Source organism: Endocarpon pusillum, assembly GCF_000464535.1.
Source record: "Endocarpon pusillum Z07020 unplaced genomic scaffold C716229, whole genome shotgun sequence".
NCBI lineage: Eukaryota > Fungi > Ascomycota > Eurotiomycetes > Verrucariales > Verrucariaceae > Endocarpon > Endocarpon pusillum.
In genome coordinates this window covers 467,781-480,171 of record NW_006913567.1, presented here as the reverse complement: position 1 = coordinate 480,171, position 12,391 = coordinate 467,781, and the positions used below count along the sequence as shown (strand labels likewise).

The 12,391-nt window shown below is 49.5% G+C and overlaps 3 protein-coding genes across 3 annotated transcripts; 1 reads left to right on the top strand and 2 right to left on the bottom strand.

Annotated features, from left to right (window-relative positions):
- Positions 1-3,451: 3,451 nt before the first annotated feature.
- EPUS_01503 (uncharacterized protein) lies at positions 3,452-4,102 on the top strand (the record flags this gene model as incomplete). The annotated part of the gene is made up of 1 exon (XM_007788445.1): positions 3,452-4,102. One exon carries the CDS (start codon positions 3,452-3,454, stop codon positions 4,100-4,102), a length of 651 nt encoding a protein of 216 aa, XP_007786635.1.
- Positions 4,103-4,668: 566 nt separating this feature from the next.
- EPUS_01502 (uncharacterized protein) lies at positions 4,669-6,524 on the bottom strand (the record flags this gene model as incomplete). The annotated part of the gene is made up of 4 exons (XM_007788444.1): positions 4,669-6,002; positions 6,056-6,212; positions 6,271-6,384; positions 6,429-6,524. The coding sequence occupies 4 exons, from the start codon at positions 6,522-6,524 to the stop codon at positions 4,669-4,671; spliced, it is 1,701 nt and encodes a 566-aa protein (XP_007786634.1).
- Positions 6,525-7,153: 629 nt separating this feature from the next.
- EPUS_01501 (uncharacterized protein) lies at positions 7,154-12,150 on the bottom strand (the record flags this gene model as incomplete). The annotated part of the gene is made up of 7 exons (XM_007788443.1): positions 7,154-7,217; positions 7,269-7,695; positions 7,745-7,761; positions 7,814-7,853; positions 7,902-8,085; positions 8,433-11,792; positions 11,860-12,150. The coding sequence occupies 7 exons, from the start codon at positions 12,148-12,150 to the stop codon at positions 7,154-7,156; spliced, it is 4,383 nt and encodes a 1,460-aa protein (XP_007786633.1).
- Between the last annotated feature and the right edge of the window lie 241 nt (positions 12,151-12,391).

Sequence of the window (12,391 nt, the reverse complement as noted above, 5' to 3'; positions counted from 1 at the left end):
CGGTCGTGTAACTTGCAGATATTGCTTCTGTGTCGGCATATGGTTTCCAGTGGATTGCTGATAGTAGGTTGGCTCGAATCAGACACTATGCCTACGCGTTTTTGTTCTGTTCGCCAGAAGCCTCACATTGCTGGTGGCGTCTGGTTGCTGCGTGGGCTCGGGGACGGTTCACCCGTTCTCGGCATTGAATTCCTTTGTGCCAGCTTTGGTATGTCAAGTTTAAGACCAAGAAGCAGGTTTGAATCAAGTGCCACCGTACGGATGGGAAGAGCACCATAGTATCCGGATTTGCGGCTTCCTGCGCGGCTGCGGCTTGTATCAGTCTCTCCATATGTTGCTCCCAAGCTTCGACATGCTCCATAACAAACTGACGATGTTAAGTGATTGCACAATAACGTGTTGAGTCCTGCTAAGAGCGATAGTTGTAGCGCTTCCTCAAGCTTGCTGACATCACTGTATCATATCCCCTCCGTACCCAATGCCTCAATTAGCACGTTTGGTGGATCTTAAGCTCAAATAAGGTTGCTCACCGGATTTCCTTTAACCAGCACTTAGTGGTTGTGCATGTCAGATAACTCAGTCAACGCGGAAGCGAGAACTCTGTTCCTGGAGACATTTATCCATAGAATACCATGAATTAACTGGTTGTTTGATTTGACGATCTCCGTATACGTTACGCAGGTGATGGTCCTACGTAGCATGCATGCGAATTGCTTGTGAATCGTCCATTATCCTAAAGAGCTCGTTGGTTTGGACTGATCTTCGTGTCTCTATGCTGGCAGACGTTGATACTGATCCTCAGCACCGCATAAGGGTGTCCGTCCATCGTTGGGATTAGCTATCCTTAACAAAGGCAAACACTCATGACCGCAGAAAGAAAATCTGTAATCGCTATCGCTGTAAATCCTGAGTTCAACGCTCGTACAAAGCATATTAACGTACAGTACTACTGCGTTGTTGACAAGGCTCAAGATGGTACTGTTGCGTTCAGTTACATCTCCACAGCTGAGATGGCTGCGGATGGACTCTCAAACGCACCAAGTTTGGACGTTAGATCTAATTGCTCGGTTTCCACGGTAATAAGTAAATAGATTGCCTGTTTGAGCGGTTTTGGAGCAATTTTATCTCCTTAGAAGGACTGCACGGCTAATAGGGGAGTGTTGGAAGGGTGTTAGGAGTCTGTGTTGTTTCTCAGAATACCGACCGCCCAAAACTCGACATCCTTTCATCGGTGAGGATGAGAATATACCAACTGGCTTGGTTGGAGGCCTTCAGCTGGAGAGTGGCTTGGTCGACAGGCTCTCCATAAACTGGTGGTCCTGATCTTGCCGATTTGAAACAATTGACGCAGTCTCTCAATGCCCACACCTTGCTTCAACCATTTCAAGACCTCATCATGTTTGTGTTGACGGCAGAATGCCTCGTAGGGGAGCTCTCCGGACAATCGTTGCAACTTAGCCGCCTGGTTAAGAAGTAGAAAGTTGCAAGCGAATCCAACGCCGGCCGAGGGCACCCAAATGGTGCGAATCCTGACCTACAAGAAAAAAGAGAAAAGGGTCTGTCGTCTCAGCGCCTATTTTGCACCTCCTCGCTTCTTCTTGGTGCCCCTTAGGCTGCCACGGCCTCTCTTTCCCAGAGTAGTCTCTTTTGACTGCTCAATCTGTGCTGAGCTCGGACGCTCGACCTTGTGGCCCTCTTTGGCGCCCTCTTCCTCAATCTTTTCTTGCTTGGCATCCGATTCCATTGGCACTTCTTGGCATACAAATTCTGTCGGTCAAGTTATGTGTATTTATCTAGTCCAAAATAGAAAATAGAAAATAAAAGAAGATATGTGGATCACATGTGTTGACTTTCTGCGCATTATGAGTAAAAATAATAAAAATTAGTGAACATGCATCAACCGCGAATCGAACGCGGGGCCCATCGATATCTTTTTGGCAACGATGGCTGTTGAATTGTTAGTTTGACCTAGCTGAAGGACATATTAACTTACATTTTACCACTAAACCATTGATGCTGCTTATTGTGATATACCTAAAATATAGTATATATATATAATCTCAAACTCTTAGGAGAATAATGACAGTAGAGTTTGAGAATGAAACCCTTCTGACTACATACAACGTAGTTGATATCTCAGAAAATGAACAACCAATCGGCCACCATCTTGACATGGTAAAACAAAGACTGATTCTATCAGCAGCCTAATGCGATGAATCACCTACGAGTGCCCGATGAAAAACAGTGCCCTTCATGTCCAGTGTTTTTCTTTGGACACTACGATGTGCCCTTCCTTGGTGAGATCGCCGAAGCGGACGATGATTTTTTACGCATATGCCGTTGCACATAACATCGTGGATAGCGATAGGAAAGATTCCCCAAATTTCTCTGAAGTACAGGATCTAGATGGTGCCAACCTCTACGTCGCCAAAGTACAAGCATGGCTATTTTTCGGTCTTATCAGGGACACCTTCAGGGTAGCAGCAAGTTCTCAAGAGTTCGTTGTCGTCAACCCTTCCACGAAAGAATAGATAATCAACTCCAAGAAGCTGAAAATGTATATGTCACAATGGCGAGCTCAGGTTTCCAAACTGCCCACGGAAGCTAGGGATGCACGTATCGAGCGCATCAGACAGTTGACTATAGCAAGTTGGAAGTTCTGTGACCAACTAGATCGTTGCAGACTGCCATGCACAGCAATGCATATGCTAGTGCTTTTCTCCATAAGGATCCTAATCTCGTCGATCTGGGATATACTATGTGTTAGCGATATCGGCGCCTCAAATTTGAATCTGGTACTCAGATTCTCAATTGACCTTGTTATATGGCCAAAACTATCACCGTCATATCGTCCTCTTGCATTACTTATGGATGTGTATGGCTGGTGCTCACATGAAATCTTGAGACTTCTGAGGACATACAGTCTTACTACGGTATGGTCAATCACATGCCTGCATGGCAAAGATACTCTAGGGGTTAATCACCAGCGTTGTCGCAGTGCCCCCAGATGTGTTGCACATGACGTCGACCTAGTTCAGCATCAGGCTCAACACTTAACAAGCGATTGCTCTTGCGAGGCAGTAGGACCAGAGATGGAGGACGTCAATAAAATCCTCAGAGCTGGCGGTATCCCTCTGAATCAGGTGTGAAATGAACGATAGCGGTCATTTAAACTTCAAGGTTATTACTGCGACGCGGACCGCACGTCACATCGCCTTGAGCCACGTCTGGGCTGATGGTATAGTCATACCAAAGCAGAACAAGGTCTTTCGACGTCAATTCGTTAAGCTCGCCTCCTACCTTGAGAAGGCTTCTATGGAGTTGCAGACGGCAAGGCTGTTCTTTCCACCGTTTGCTCAATTCTAGGCTCGTCGTGTATTCAAGAGACCGTAAGTCGTTCGATATCTGGTTTGACATATTTTGCATACCTCCAGCTCTTCATCCGGAATTCATGAAGCTCCGGAAACAGGCAATAGAACGCATCTATCCCGTCTTTGCAGGAGCGGCAGCTGTTTTGGTCATTGACAAGGCCTTGACTTCTGCTGAAAGTGCCTATATGGCCATCACGGAAGCTCTTGCAATGGTCGCATCCTCACAGTGGATGACGCGTTGTTGGACGTTGGCAGAAGCGGCGCTGGGCATGAAGTCAGGTCTGATATTCTGCCTGGGGAACAGCATAATTCGCTACAGGGACTTCAAGCTCGACGGGGATGGCAACAAAGCATACAAATTGCTCGACTTGCCTTCTAAAAGCTTCTTTAGAGACTTTTTGCAACGTGCGTTTGTCCTGTTCCATGTCGCATGGTTGGCTTCACAGCCACTGCTTTCGGATTTTGAATCATTTATCTTGGTATGGAACTCACTGACAGCTCGATCAACATCGTGGCCAGATGATGTCTGGGGCATCATGGCTACCCTCCTTGGGTTTAGCGGTAAGGAGATCATGCGAAAGATGGCTGGATATTTTGGTGGTGATCCTAACATGATGATTTTCTCCAGTCCGCCCACATTTTCGGCACCCATATTACTGGCTGTCCACTTTATCGGGGGCCCACAGTTCAGGACTCGTAATTGCTGTGCTCTCATTGATTCAGTTAGATAGCGTGTTGAAAGTCTTATTTGAATTTGAAGCACTTTATCATACATATCCTGTAATTAAAGGAGTCGAATCCATGGAATCCTTACATCCGATTTCACATTTTGATATTGTCTTGACAGGATTTTCCGCCGTCTTGGCAAGCTAAGGAATCATCAACCAATCAAAACGAGGATGGGGCTTGCGCTGACCTTGGCGCCATGTCAATTTGACGTACCAAGTTAACTCTCCCAACGCGTTCCAGCCTTTATAGGCTAGTTAGCTGTATGTTATTGATTGAGCCATGCCGTCGCCTCAATGACATCTCTACCGAGTCGATTACAGCTGGCAGAGATTGCCGATATACTACCGCTGAGAATCCGCTTTCAAAAGAAGTACTGGACGTTCTCGCGCTCCACGAATCGCGCTGTATGATTTTCTCATCGATTCTTGCTTGTTGACAAGATTGCCCTACTTTGAGCTGGCCACGGGTACGATCATCATCCTCATCCGCATCGCGGTCTATTGCCTAATTCAGAAGAAACGAGCTCTTTCCCGTCATCGAATATAGACACAAAAGGCAGATGGAGAGGCTAGTTCCGCGCCCTCCTCTTTCCCTTCCTCCCTCCCACCCCAACACCACCAATATGTCCCATCCCATTCCCGTCTCCCTGCCCCTCTCCCACCAGCACATCCTCATCCTCATCTCTCCCCTTCCTCAGCTCCCCGGGCTGCAGCCCCCATCGCTCGGCGTCGATCCAATCCTCTCCATCCGACAGCTCACCTACATGTTCTTCCGCTTTGCACATCTCCAGCACCTCATTTCGTAAACGCTGTGCCGTGAGGAGTTTAGAGAGGATAGATTCGTAGCCTCGGACGCTCTCTTCTTGCTTTTGAATGTAGAGGGTCAAGAGACGACGGGTTTCGAGGGCTTCTTCTGGGGGCAGGCCGTTGATGTTTGTTGATGGGTTGGAGGATGGGGGGATGAGGTAGAGCGGGTCGATTTGGAGGTCAGAGCTGGTTGTGGTAGTTGTGGTGCTGGAGGTAGATGCTGGGGATAGGGGCGGGGTGGGTGCGTTGGAGTGGGAGGTGGAATTGTTTGCGGCGAGAGCGCGAGTAATGCGGCGTGGTGGAGGTGGCGGCGGAGGTGGAGAAGCATCGTCTGCATCGGAAGCGGCATGCGAGGCTGGGCCTGCTGCATGGTCGGCTGGTAGTGGGTCAGCTTTTGACTCAAGTTGGACATCTGCCTCGTTCTGTGGATTCGGTGGCCGTGCTTTGTAAGGCATCTCTTCATCTATACCAATGGGGTTGGTAGGTGTCGGATCTATACCGTTGAGTTCTGGCTTAGCAGGCAGCTCCATGTCTTGTTCCATTCCTGCATCTTCGGCACGGGCGTCCATGGACTCTGTGACAACATCTGCAGCTGCATGAGCAACCTGCTCGCCCTCTGTCGTTTCAGGATTGGTAGCCTGATTATCTGTTACACCTCCTTTACCCTTCTCCACATCAGCTGCCCCAGCGCCATTTTTCTGAGCAGGAAGGTCGTTGTCTCCTAGCTTGGCTGTGTGTTTGCCCACATCATTGGGTTCAGCCTGCGCCTCCGAGTGCTGATGGGGATTTCCATTCTGACCATGGTTCCCGCTTTCCTGTCTTTTGCGCTTCCCCAGCGACTGTCTGTGGACTCCTTGGTTCCTTGGCTCGAACAGCTCCCAGTCGTCAGGGGACTCGAGTGCTCCTGCCGGTATCCAGGATGCATCTCCTGTCAATTGTCGGTTCAGGTATTTCGCTCTCCACAAGTTGGCGCGCTCCTGTCTAAGCTTCTCGTGAGTTGAAGATACCATGTCTGGCAGAGCACTCGACAGGTAGGCAGGTGACATCGTAGGGTGGACCGGCAGCTCGGAAGGATGTTTCAAAGGACATAGTAGCTCTAGATGGTGGTTAGCAATGCTGTAGTGGCCGTAGTGTCTGGGCTGTAGGTACCTTCTAGACGAATGCCACTGTAAGCATTCTGGTCTGCGGCATCCGCATCCGCCTCTTCGTCCGATTCGCTGTCGTCCAACTCTTCACCATATTCATTGTATCTCCGCGGGTTTCTGTCAAGAATATATCGCGTGTATCCGGCATGTTCGATCTTCTGCTATCTTCATCAGCTTCTTGGAGCCACATCTAGCGCGACCGGCGACGGGTGTGCATACCTGTTTATATACCTCCGGTCCAGTCACATGAATCAAAGCTCCTTCGTGCACAAATTTTGCGCCGTGTCGAAGCTTGTTTCCTCGATTTGAAGCAGCGGCTACAGGTTGATCGGACTTCGCTGAAGAGGGGCACCATCAGTAAATTGGTTCCTGCAAACAAGGATCGAGGGTATGGTCGTGCCTTCTCGTTGACGTTTCAGAGCCCGTTTGATGCCTGCGATCGCCTCAGCGACCTCCACTTGCTGCGAAGGCATCTGAAAGAGAAGTGCCCAAGCGAGTCTCGCCGCTGTGGCAGGTTTGAGGCTTCTCGAGCCAGCAAGACGATGGTCTTCAGAACTGAATTTGGTGTGTGACAGAAGGTGATGTGATGCTTCAAAAGCAGAAGAACCAAGTGTATGTCCGAAGGCGCATGAGACTGCTCATGATGGAGGCTGTGAGTCTTGAAAAGCTCCCAGCACAGAAGAGCGCAGATCAGGTTCCCCCAAAATTGGGGGAAATGCACCACTGACGGAATCGCGGTTGTGCTCCATGCAGGGGTCCCCGGTTCCACCGCCCGGGAGGATCAAGCGGCCGAGGTCCGAAGCTCTCCAACGATTAAATAAATCGAGAGACAAAATATATTTCTGGCGCAACAGCCTCCGGGCGTCTAGCCACCATTACTTCTGCGTATAACTTGAATGAGATAGAGAACCCAATGTATATCACTGCTTTTTCTACGCACTGACATGGGTATCTATCTAGTCTCACACGTCTCAAGCGATGTTGAATCTGAAACAGGAACTTTTTGCGTCATCTTTCATGGTCGTCGTCCTTGAACTGGTCCGGGTAGTCTACCATCCCAATCAACCAGGGTCAGCCCAAATCTTGTTCTTCCCACCCCTCTTTATGCCCTCTTCTTCGACTTTTCCCTTTTATCCTTCTGCGCGTAAATATTCTCAGTGAAGGGACTTGATTAGAGTTAGCAGACGATCGAAGGCCCGACTTCCTCAGGGACGTACTCTTCGTATTTCAAGGCAATGAGGTACATCACAAACACCTCGGCGGTCAGCAACAGACCTGCCACCCTTCCGCGTAGCAGGGCAACCCCCAAGAAAGAGCAAGTGCTACCCCAGTACATCGGTGCTCCCGTGACGTTGAAGGGGAAGCCCCCGACTTTTTCGTCCATCAGGATCCCAAAGTAGTCACCTAGATATGTGCCTGTGACCCCCAGTACCCACATGCTCGAAAGCACGAGCAGATTGCCCGCGGCGAGAAGGCCATAAGCGATGTAGGGTTGATGAATGGGTGGATAGATAGGTTGTTTGGAAAGCGCTTCATTATAGAGATGGTCTCTAAAGACACCTAGCCCAAAGATGGTCACAGCAAGGGCGTAGCATCCGTAGTAGGGAGAACGAAAGATCTTGGTCAGAACGTGGTTGTGGTATTCTAGAGCGGTTACATTGAAGGAAAATTCCAGAGAGGGGTAGATACATACCCTGTCTGGCAACGACACTGATCGCAATTCTTAGTGACGTCTCTGTAAAGGTAGGAGCTTGGTACTCACTTCCAAAAGATCGGATTGAAAGCGATCGAAGCCGCAGATACTACCGCTCTGTCAGCACAGCCAAGGGCCAACTGTCACTACTTCATACTGAACAAGCTAGGCTGTGAGAGATCTATCAAGCCGGTTTTCTCGCCGCTAACAAACGGGACTTTGGTATCTTGGAGCTTGTCCATGGCATACAAGTATGGATCTGCACAGATATAGTGGATTGAGATGTCACTTTGTCGGAAATTTATTGACAACGGCCTTTGCTGTGAGAAGTATGACGTCGCCTGCAGAACCAAATTCAAGGAACGTCAGCCGAGGCGCTGAAGAAGGGGGTGCAAAATACCTATTCGAGTCATGTGACTAGTTGCAGGTAGCGCTGCGATCAACAGTACAGAAGACAGAGGCCATGAAACGGAGCACAACTAAATACATTCAAGTCAAGTGTACGATCATCTTTTCACTCTCTTCTGAGGAGTGCTGTACGCAAATGCAAGCTGTCATTATGTACCCGTGCATCCATCTATTCAACCCAAACTAGCAACCCTCGCTTTCCATCAGATTTGATACCTTCGCCGGCCGGACTGACCCGTAACGCTTTGCTAAAATAAGCATCCACTACCCCCAGACTTACCCGCACCCACTTCGTTCCATGGTATGCGAGTATCCGGTAATCTAGAGTCCGGCGGCTTATAGGTACCAGTGAAAAAATGGTAGCTTTCGGACCACTGAATGCAAATTCATCACTAGATTCCATTGTCAAGTTGAATGTCAAGTAGTGCATGCTAGGGTTCTCGATCGTATACTGTAAGTGCACTAGACCAGATTGTTTCTTGGTGGTCTCGCTTCTCTTGCTCAGGAGAACTCTGGGCTCAGACATTGGAATAACATATCGCGGCACTTCCAGCGGGGTCGTGACAAGGTCATCCTCTGGGCTGCGCCGCCACCGAATGACGAGATCCAGGTTGAGCGCAACACTGTGTGGGTCACCAAGGGCATTTTCTTGGACAACCAACTCAAAGTTGGATTCTCTTAGCCCCTCTGGCGCGATGATCCCGTCAGCTTCGTGAGCATGGCCGGAGCTCTGGTTTGCAGTGACACTTTTCTCATCATCAATATTGCAGATGGCATTGCCTAAGATTTCCTGAAGGCGAAGAACAGCAGTGTCAACAATCACCGGCTCTATGACAAAAGAAGCAATCTTTGAGATGAGCAAGAACCGCTGGGAGAGACCTTTGCCTATACTTCCTGGATCGAAGAAGCTCGGCCATGGTGCGGAGTCCAACCGTGGCATGAGCTCATAGTTGGCTTCGAATGGACGGCTGATGGGCAGGTCGACAGTGAGAGTCCTGGTCAGTGGAGCCTCCGGGTCATCCACAAGATGGTAGGTGGCTGCCAGTTCCAGCTGGTGTTGCATTGCATTCAGTGTGTGCATCATGTTGAGCGTCAAGCCGCGACTATCAGCACTTGGTATAAGGCCAATTGAATGGCGGGGAAGCGACACAATATGTCTCGAAGACGCATCTTTTTCATTCAATACAGCGCCCGAGGAACCTGACTCGCTCTCGCCCTGCCAGCTAATGACCGCCTCGTTTCGCGACGGACTCAGTAATCTAGCTGTGATCGACACATCAGCCGTCTCTTCTTCCTCGTTCCGAATTAAGACGGCCAGAGAAATTTTCTCATTCATGTAATATGCTCGCCTTAGATTTGGCATCTCAATACACAATTTAGGAGGCTTGGGCAATATTCTCACAGTACTTGCATCAGTCTCACGACGTAGCTGTCGAGAAAAAGGTCGCGTGTCTTGCACAGACCACCATCTTGCATCTGAAGTGATCTGCTGATTGATGACATAGGTGAGGCTGAAAGCGCTTGTCTCGCACAGTAAATTAATGGATGACACCTTGACGTCGCCTGCCTCGCGAGGGACACAAACTATGTTGAACACTTTCCTTTCACCAGGTTGAATTGTAATGTTCGCCATCCCAAAAAGCGAAGCCAGCCCACTTGTTGGTGATTGTACAGCAGAGTTGGCCACCAGTGAGGATGACTCGCTCAGGCGTATATCCGCTACAACTGTTGTCGAGGCTTGAGTTTGGGTCTCGCTATCATCCGACAACACTCTGACTGGCCGTAAACCTCCTTCGAACACGATTTTGACTTCGGAGAGATGGATAGGCCCTGAGGGTCGGCGTGCAGTAGAAACTAGGACTAACTGAGTCTTCAAAGACTCACCAACATTGCCTTCTGCTGTTGCAAAATGTAGAGACGCCCAGACCGGTGACAGAGTATCTTCAGATATGATGACCACGCTCGGCTTTGAAGCTGGTGGATCTAGGTCGTCAAGGCAACTGTGGAAGTTGTGCTTCAACTCAGGATGGATTGGAAAGACTGAGTTGCGAGACTCCCACTCTAATCGAAGAAGGCTGTCGGCATCGGCTGTCTGCTTGGCAGCTTTCCTTAAGATCCAAGCTGCCTCGACGACCATATTCCACCAGCCGGCTCGTCTCCAGGAAAGACATGGCCAGACTGAGCGCATTATCAAAAGAGCATCGTCCCACCGTTCCTCTCTTAGACATTCCTTAGCCTCTTCGAGGCGTAACTGCTCTACAAATCGTTCTTGATGACGTTTAGAGAAGCTGTGTATTGATGAGCGAATGATATTCAATACTTCCAGTGAGTAGTCATATCCATTCTTGTTGTCGATCGGATATTCAAGATGCGGCTCAAGGGCAAGGTAAGTCTCGTACAGATGTGATCTATTCGCTATGGCTGAAGCTGGCGATTGGCCTGGTGATGTCCGATCCTCTTCCGGCATCTGAGAGGCCAGCGCCCGACGTTTACGAACGTGCTTCCACGCCCTATTCCACCAATAACCACCATGATGCAGCAATTCCCATGGTGCAATCCGTTCACCGATAGGTATCGACTTTTCAGGGGGGGAGAATTGTGCATTGACTTGCTGACTTTCTACCGAGCCAGAAGGCGAGATTTCCAGATTTCTAGTCATGGCCAGTATTTGAGCGAAAGATTTGCACCAAATAGCCTCCCATGCTTCCCATCCATAGTTCCCAGACCCTTTGCCTCTACGGTCCACCAAACTCCTTACTCTGTGGCGATGTTTGATCCAGAATCTGGCAGCGCTAGTAGGCTGTGCAGTCCACAGGAGACATCTGAGTATGCGTATAGCGATCGCGTCCGCCAGTAGTCTCGCTTCATTGAACCGCGGGCTCCAACTTGAGATCGTCTCGAAGATTTCATGCGAGAATAAACCTTCATATGCACTTTCGTAATTTCGGCATGCCGCATCCATCTCTTGCCTAAACTCTGCGAAGACACCCAGCTTGAATTCATAGCGAACATTCCAGGCTTGTGATGGTAATGTCTGGGACGTTCCCAACGTAGGAGGTATAGTTGGAGGCGGGATTGTCGTTCTGTTTCTCTTTCTCCTTGTATGCTTCGAGAGATCACGGTAGTATTCCACACAAAACGGCTGTAGAGAAGCTAGAAAACTCTTCACGAACTCAATCACAGCATCCCTGGAAGATTCAGGTTGGTAGAAGACCAAGTGTCTAGAGTCAAAGCCGGTAGCCTTTCTGATGCTGCTGAGCCGTTCTTCCAGGTCAAGTGGGGAGTCCGTATCGGCTTCTCCAATCAATATCACCACCACCTTTGTCTTGTAATTCGTGGAATAGAAGACGCCTCGAATGTTGGCAATCTCTGTTTTGATCTGATTGTCACGAAGGGAGCTTGTGTTTGGATCTGCTGTCAAAGTGAAGAAGGTTATGAAGACTGCGGGAAGACGACTTTGATGTTTTGTGATCCATAGGGAAGTGAAAATCCCATCCGGGTAGAGTGGAGAGCTTGGTGTCAATGGTGAGATGGTGGAATGAAGAGCCAGCGGCGGTGGGGGGCTGCCACCGTCTGATAGAGGACCTAGTCTCGGCGCATGGGGTGGAGGTGATGCTTTCCGAGGAGGCAGAGCATAAGCCTGGATGGTAGGATCTGTCAGCACGAAACGATGGGAAGGCGAAACCGTAGAGGGGAGTCTAACCTACCCGCCCGACTCTCTTGATGTTGAATGCTCCAGGTTTATCCTTTACTGATACATCCTTGCGCTCAGAGATACGGTTCGTCGAGTCAAATCTTAGAAATGTCTGGAGAAGATCTTCTGAAGCTGAGTCTGTCAGAGGTGGTACGTCGGTTCGAATCCTGAATCCACCCTCCTGTAGAAGGTTGCGAGAGCGCTCTGTTGAGTCTGATGATGCCGCCTGTTCGCCATGGCCGATGCCCGACAACAGGATCAGAGGTAGATTGTGGGCAATGTAGTCCTCAGGAAAGGCTTCCATGGCAGAGTACCCACCACGAGAGCCTGCGCGGAGCTCCAGGGGCAATTGATCTGCGTGCACATCAGCACAACTGGTCCACGAAACTCCGGCGGCAGAGGGGACATGGGCTAGAAGAATTGTGAGAGTATCAAGGCATGTCTGAACATCGGCACACCTGCCCGATTCAAAAAGCTACGCAATTGAAAGCTTTCTCCAACGTCGTCGTCAGATTAACCAGCAACCAACGACAGCTTGGAGTATT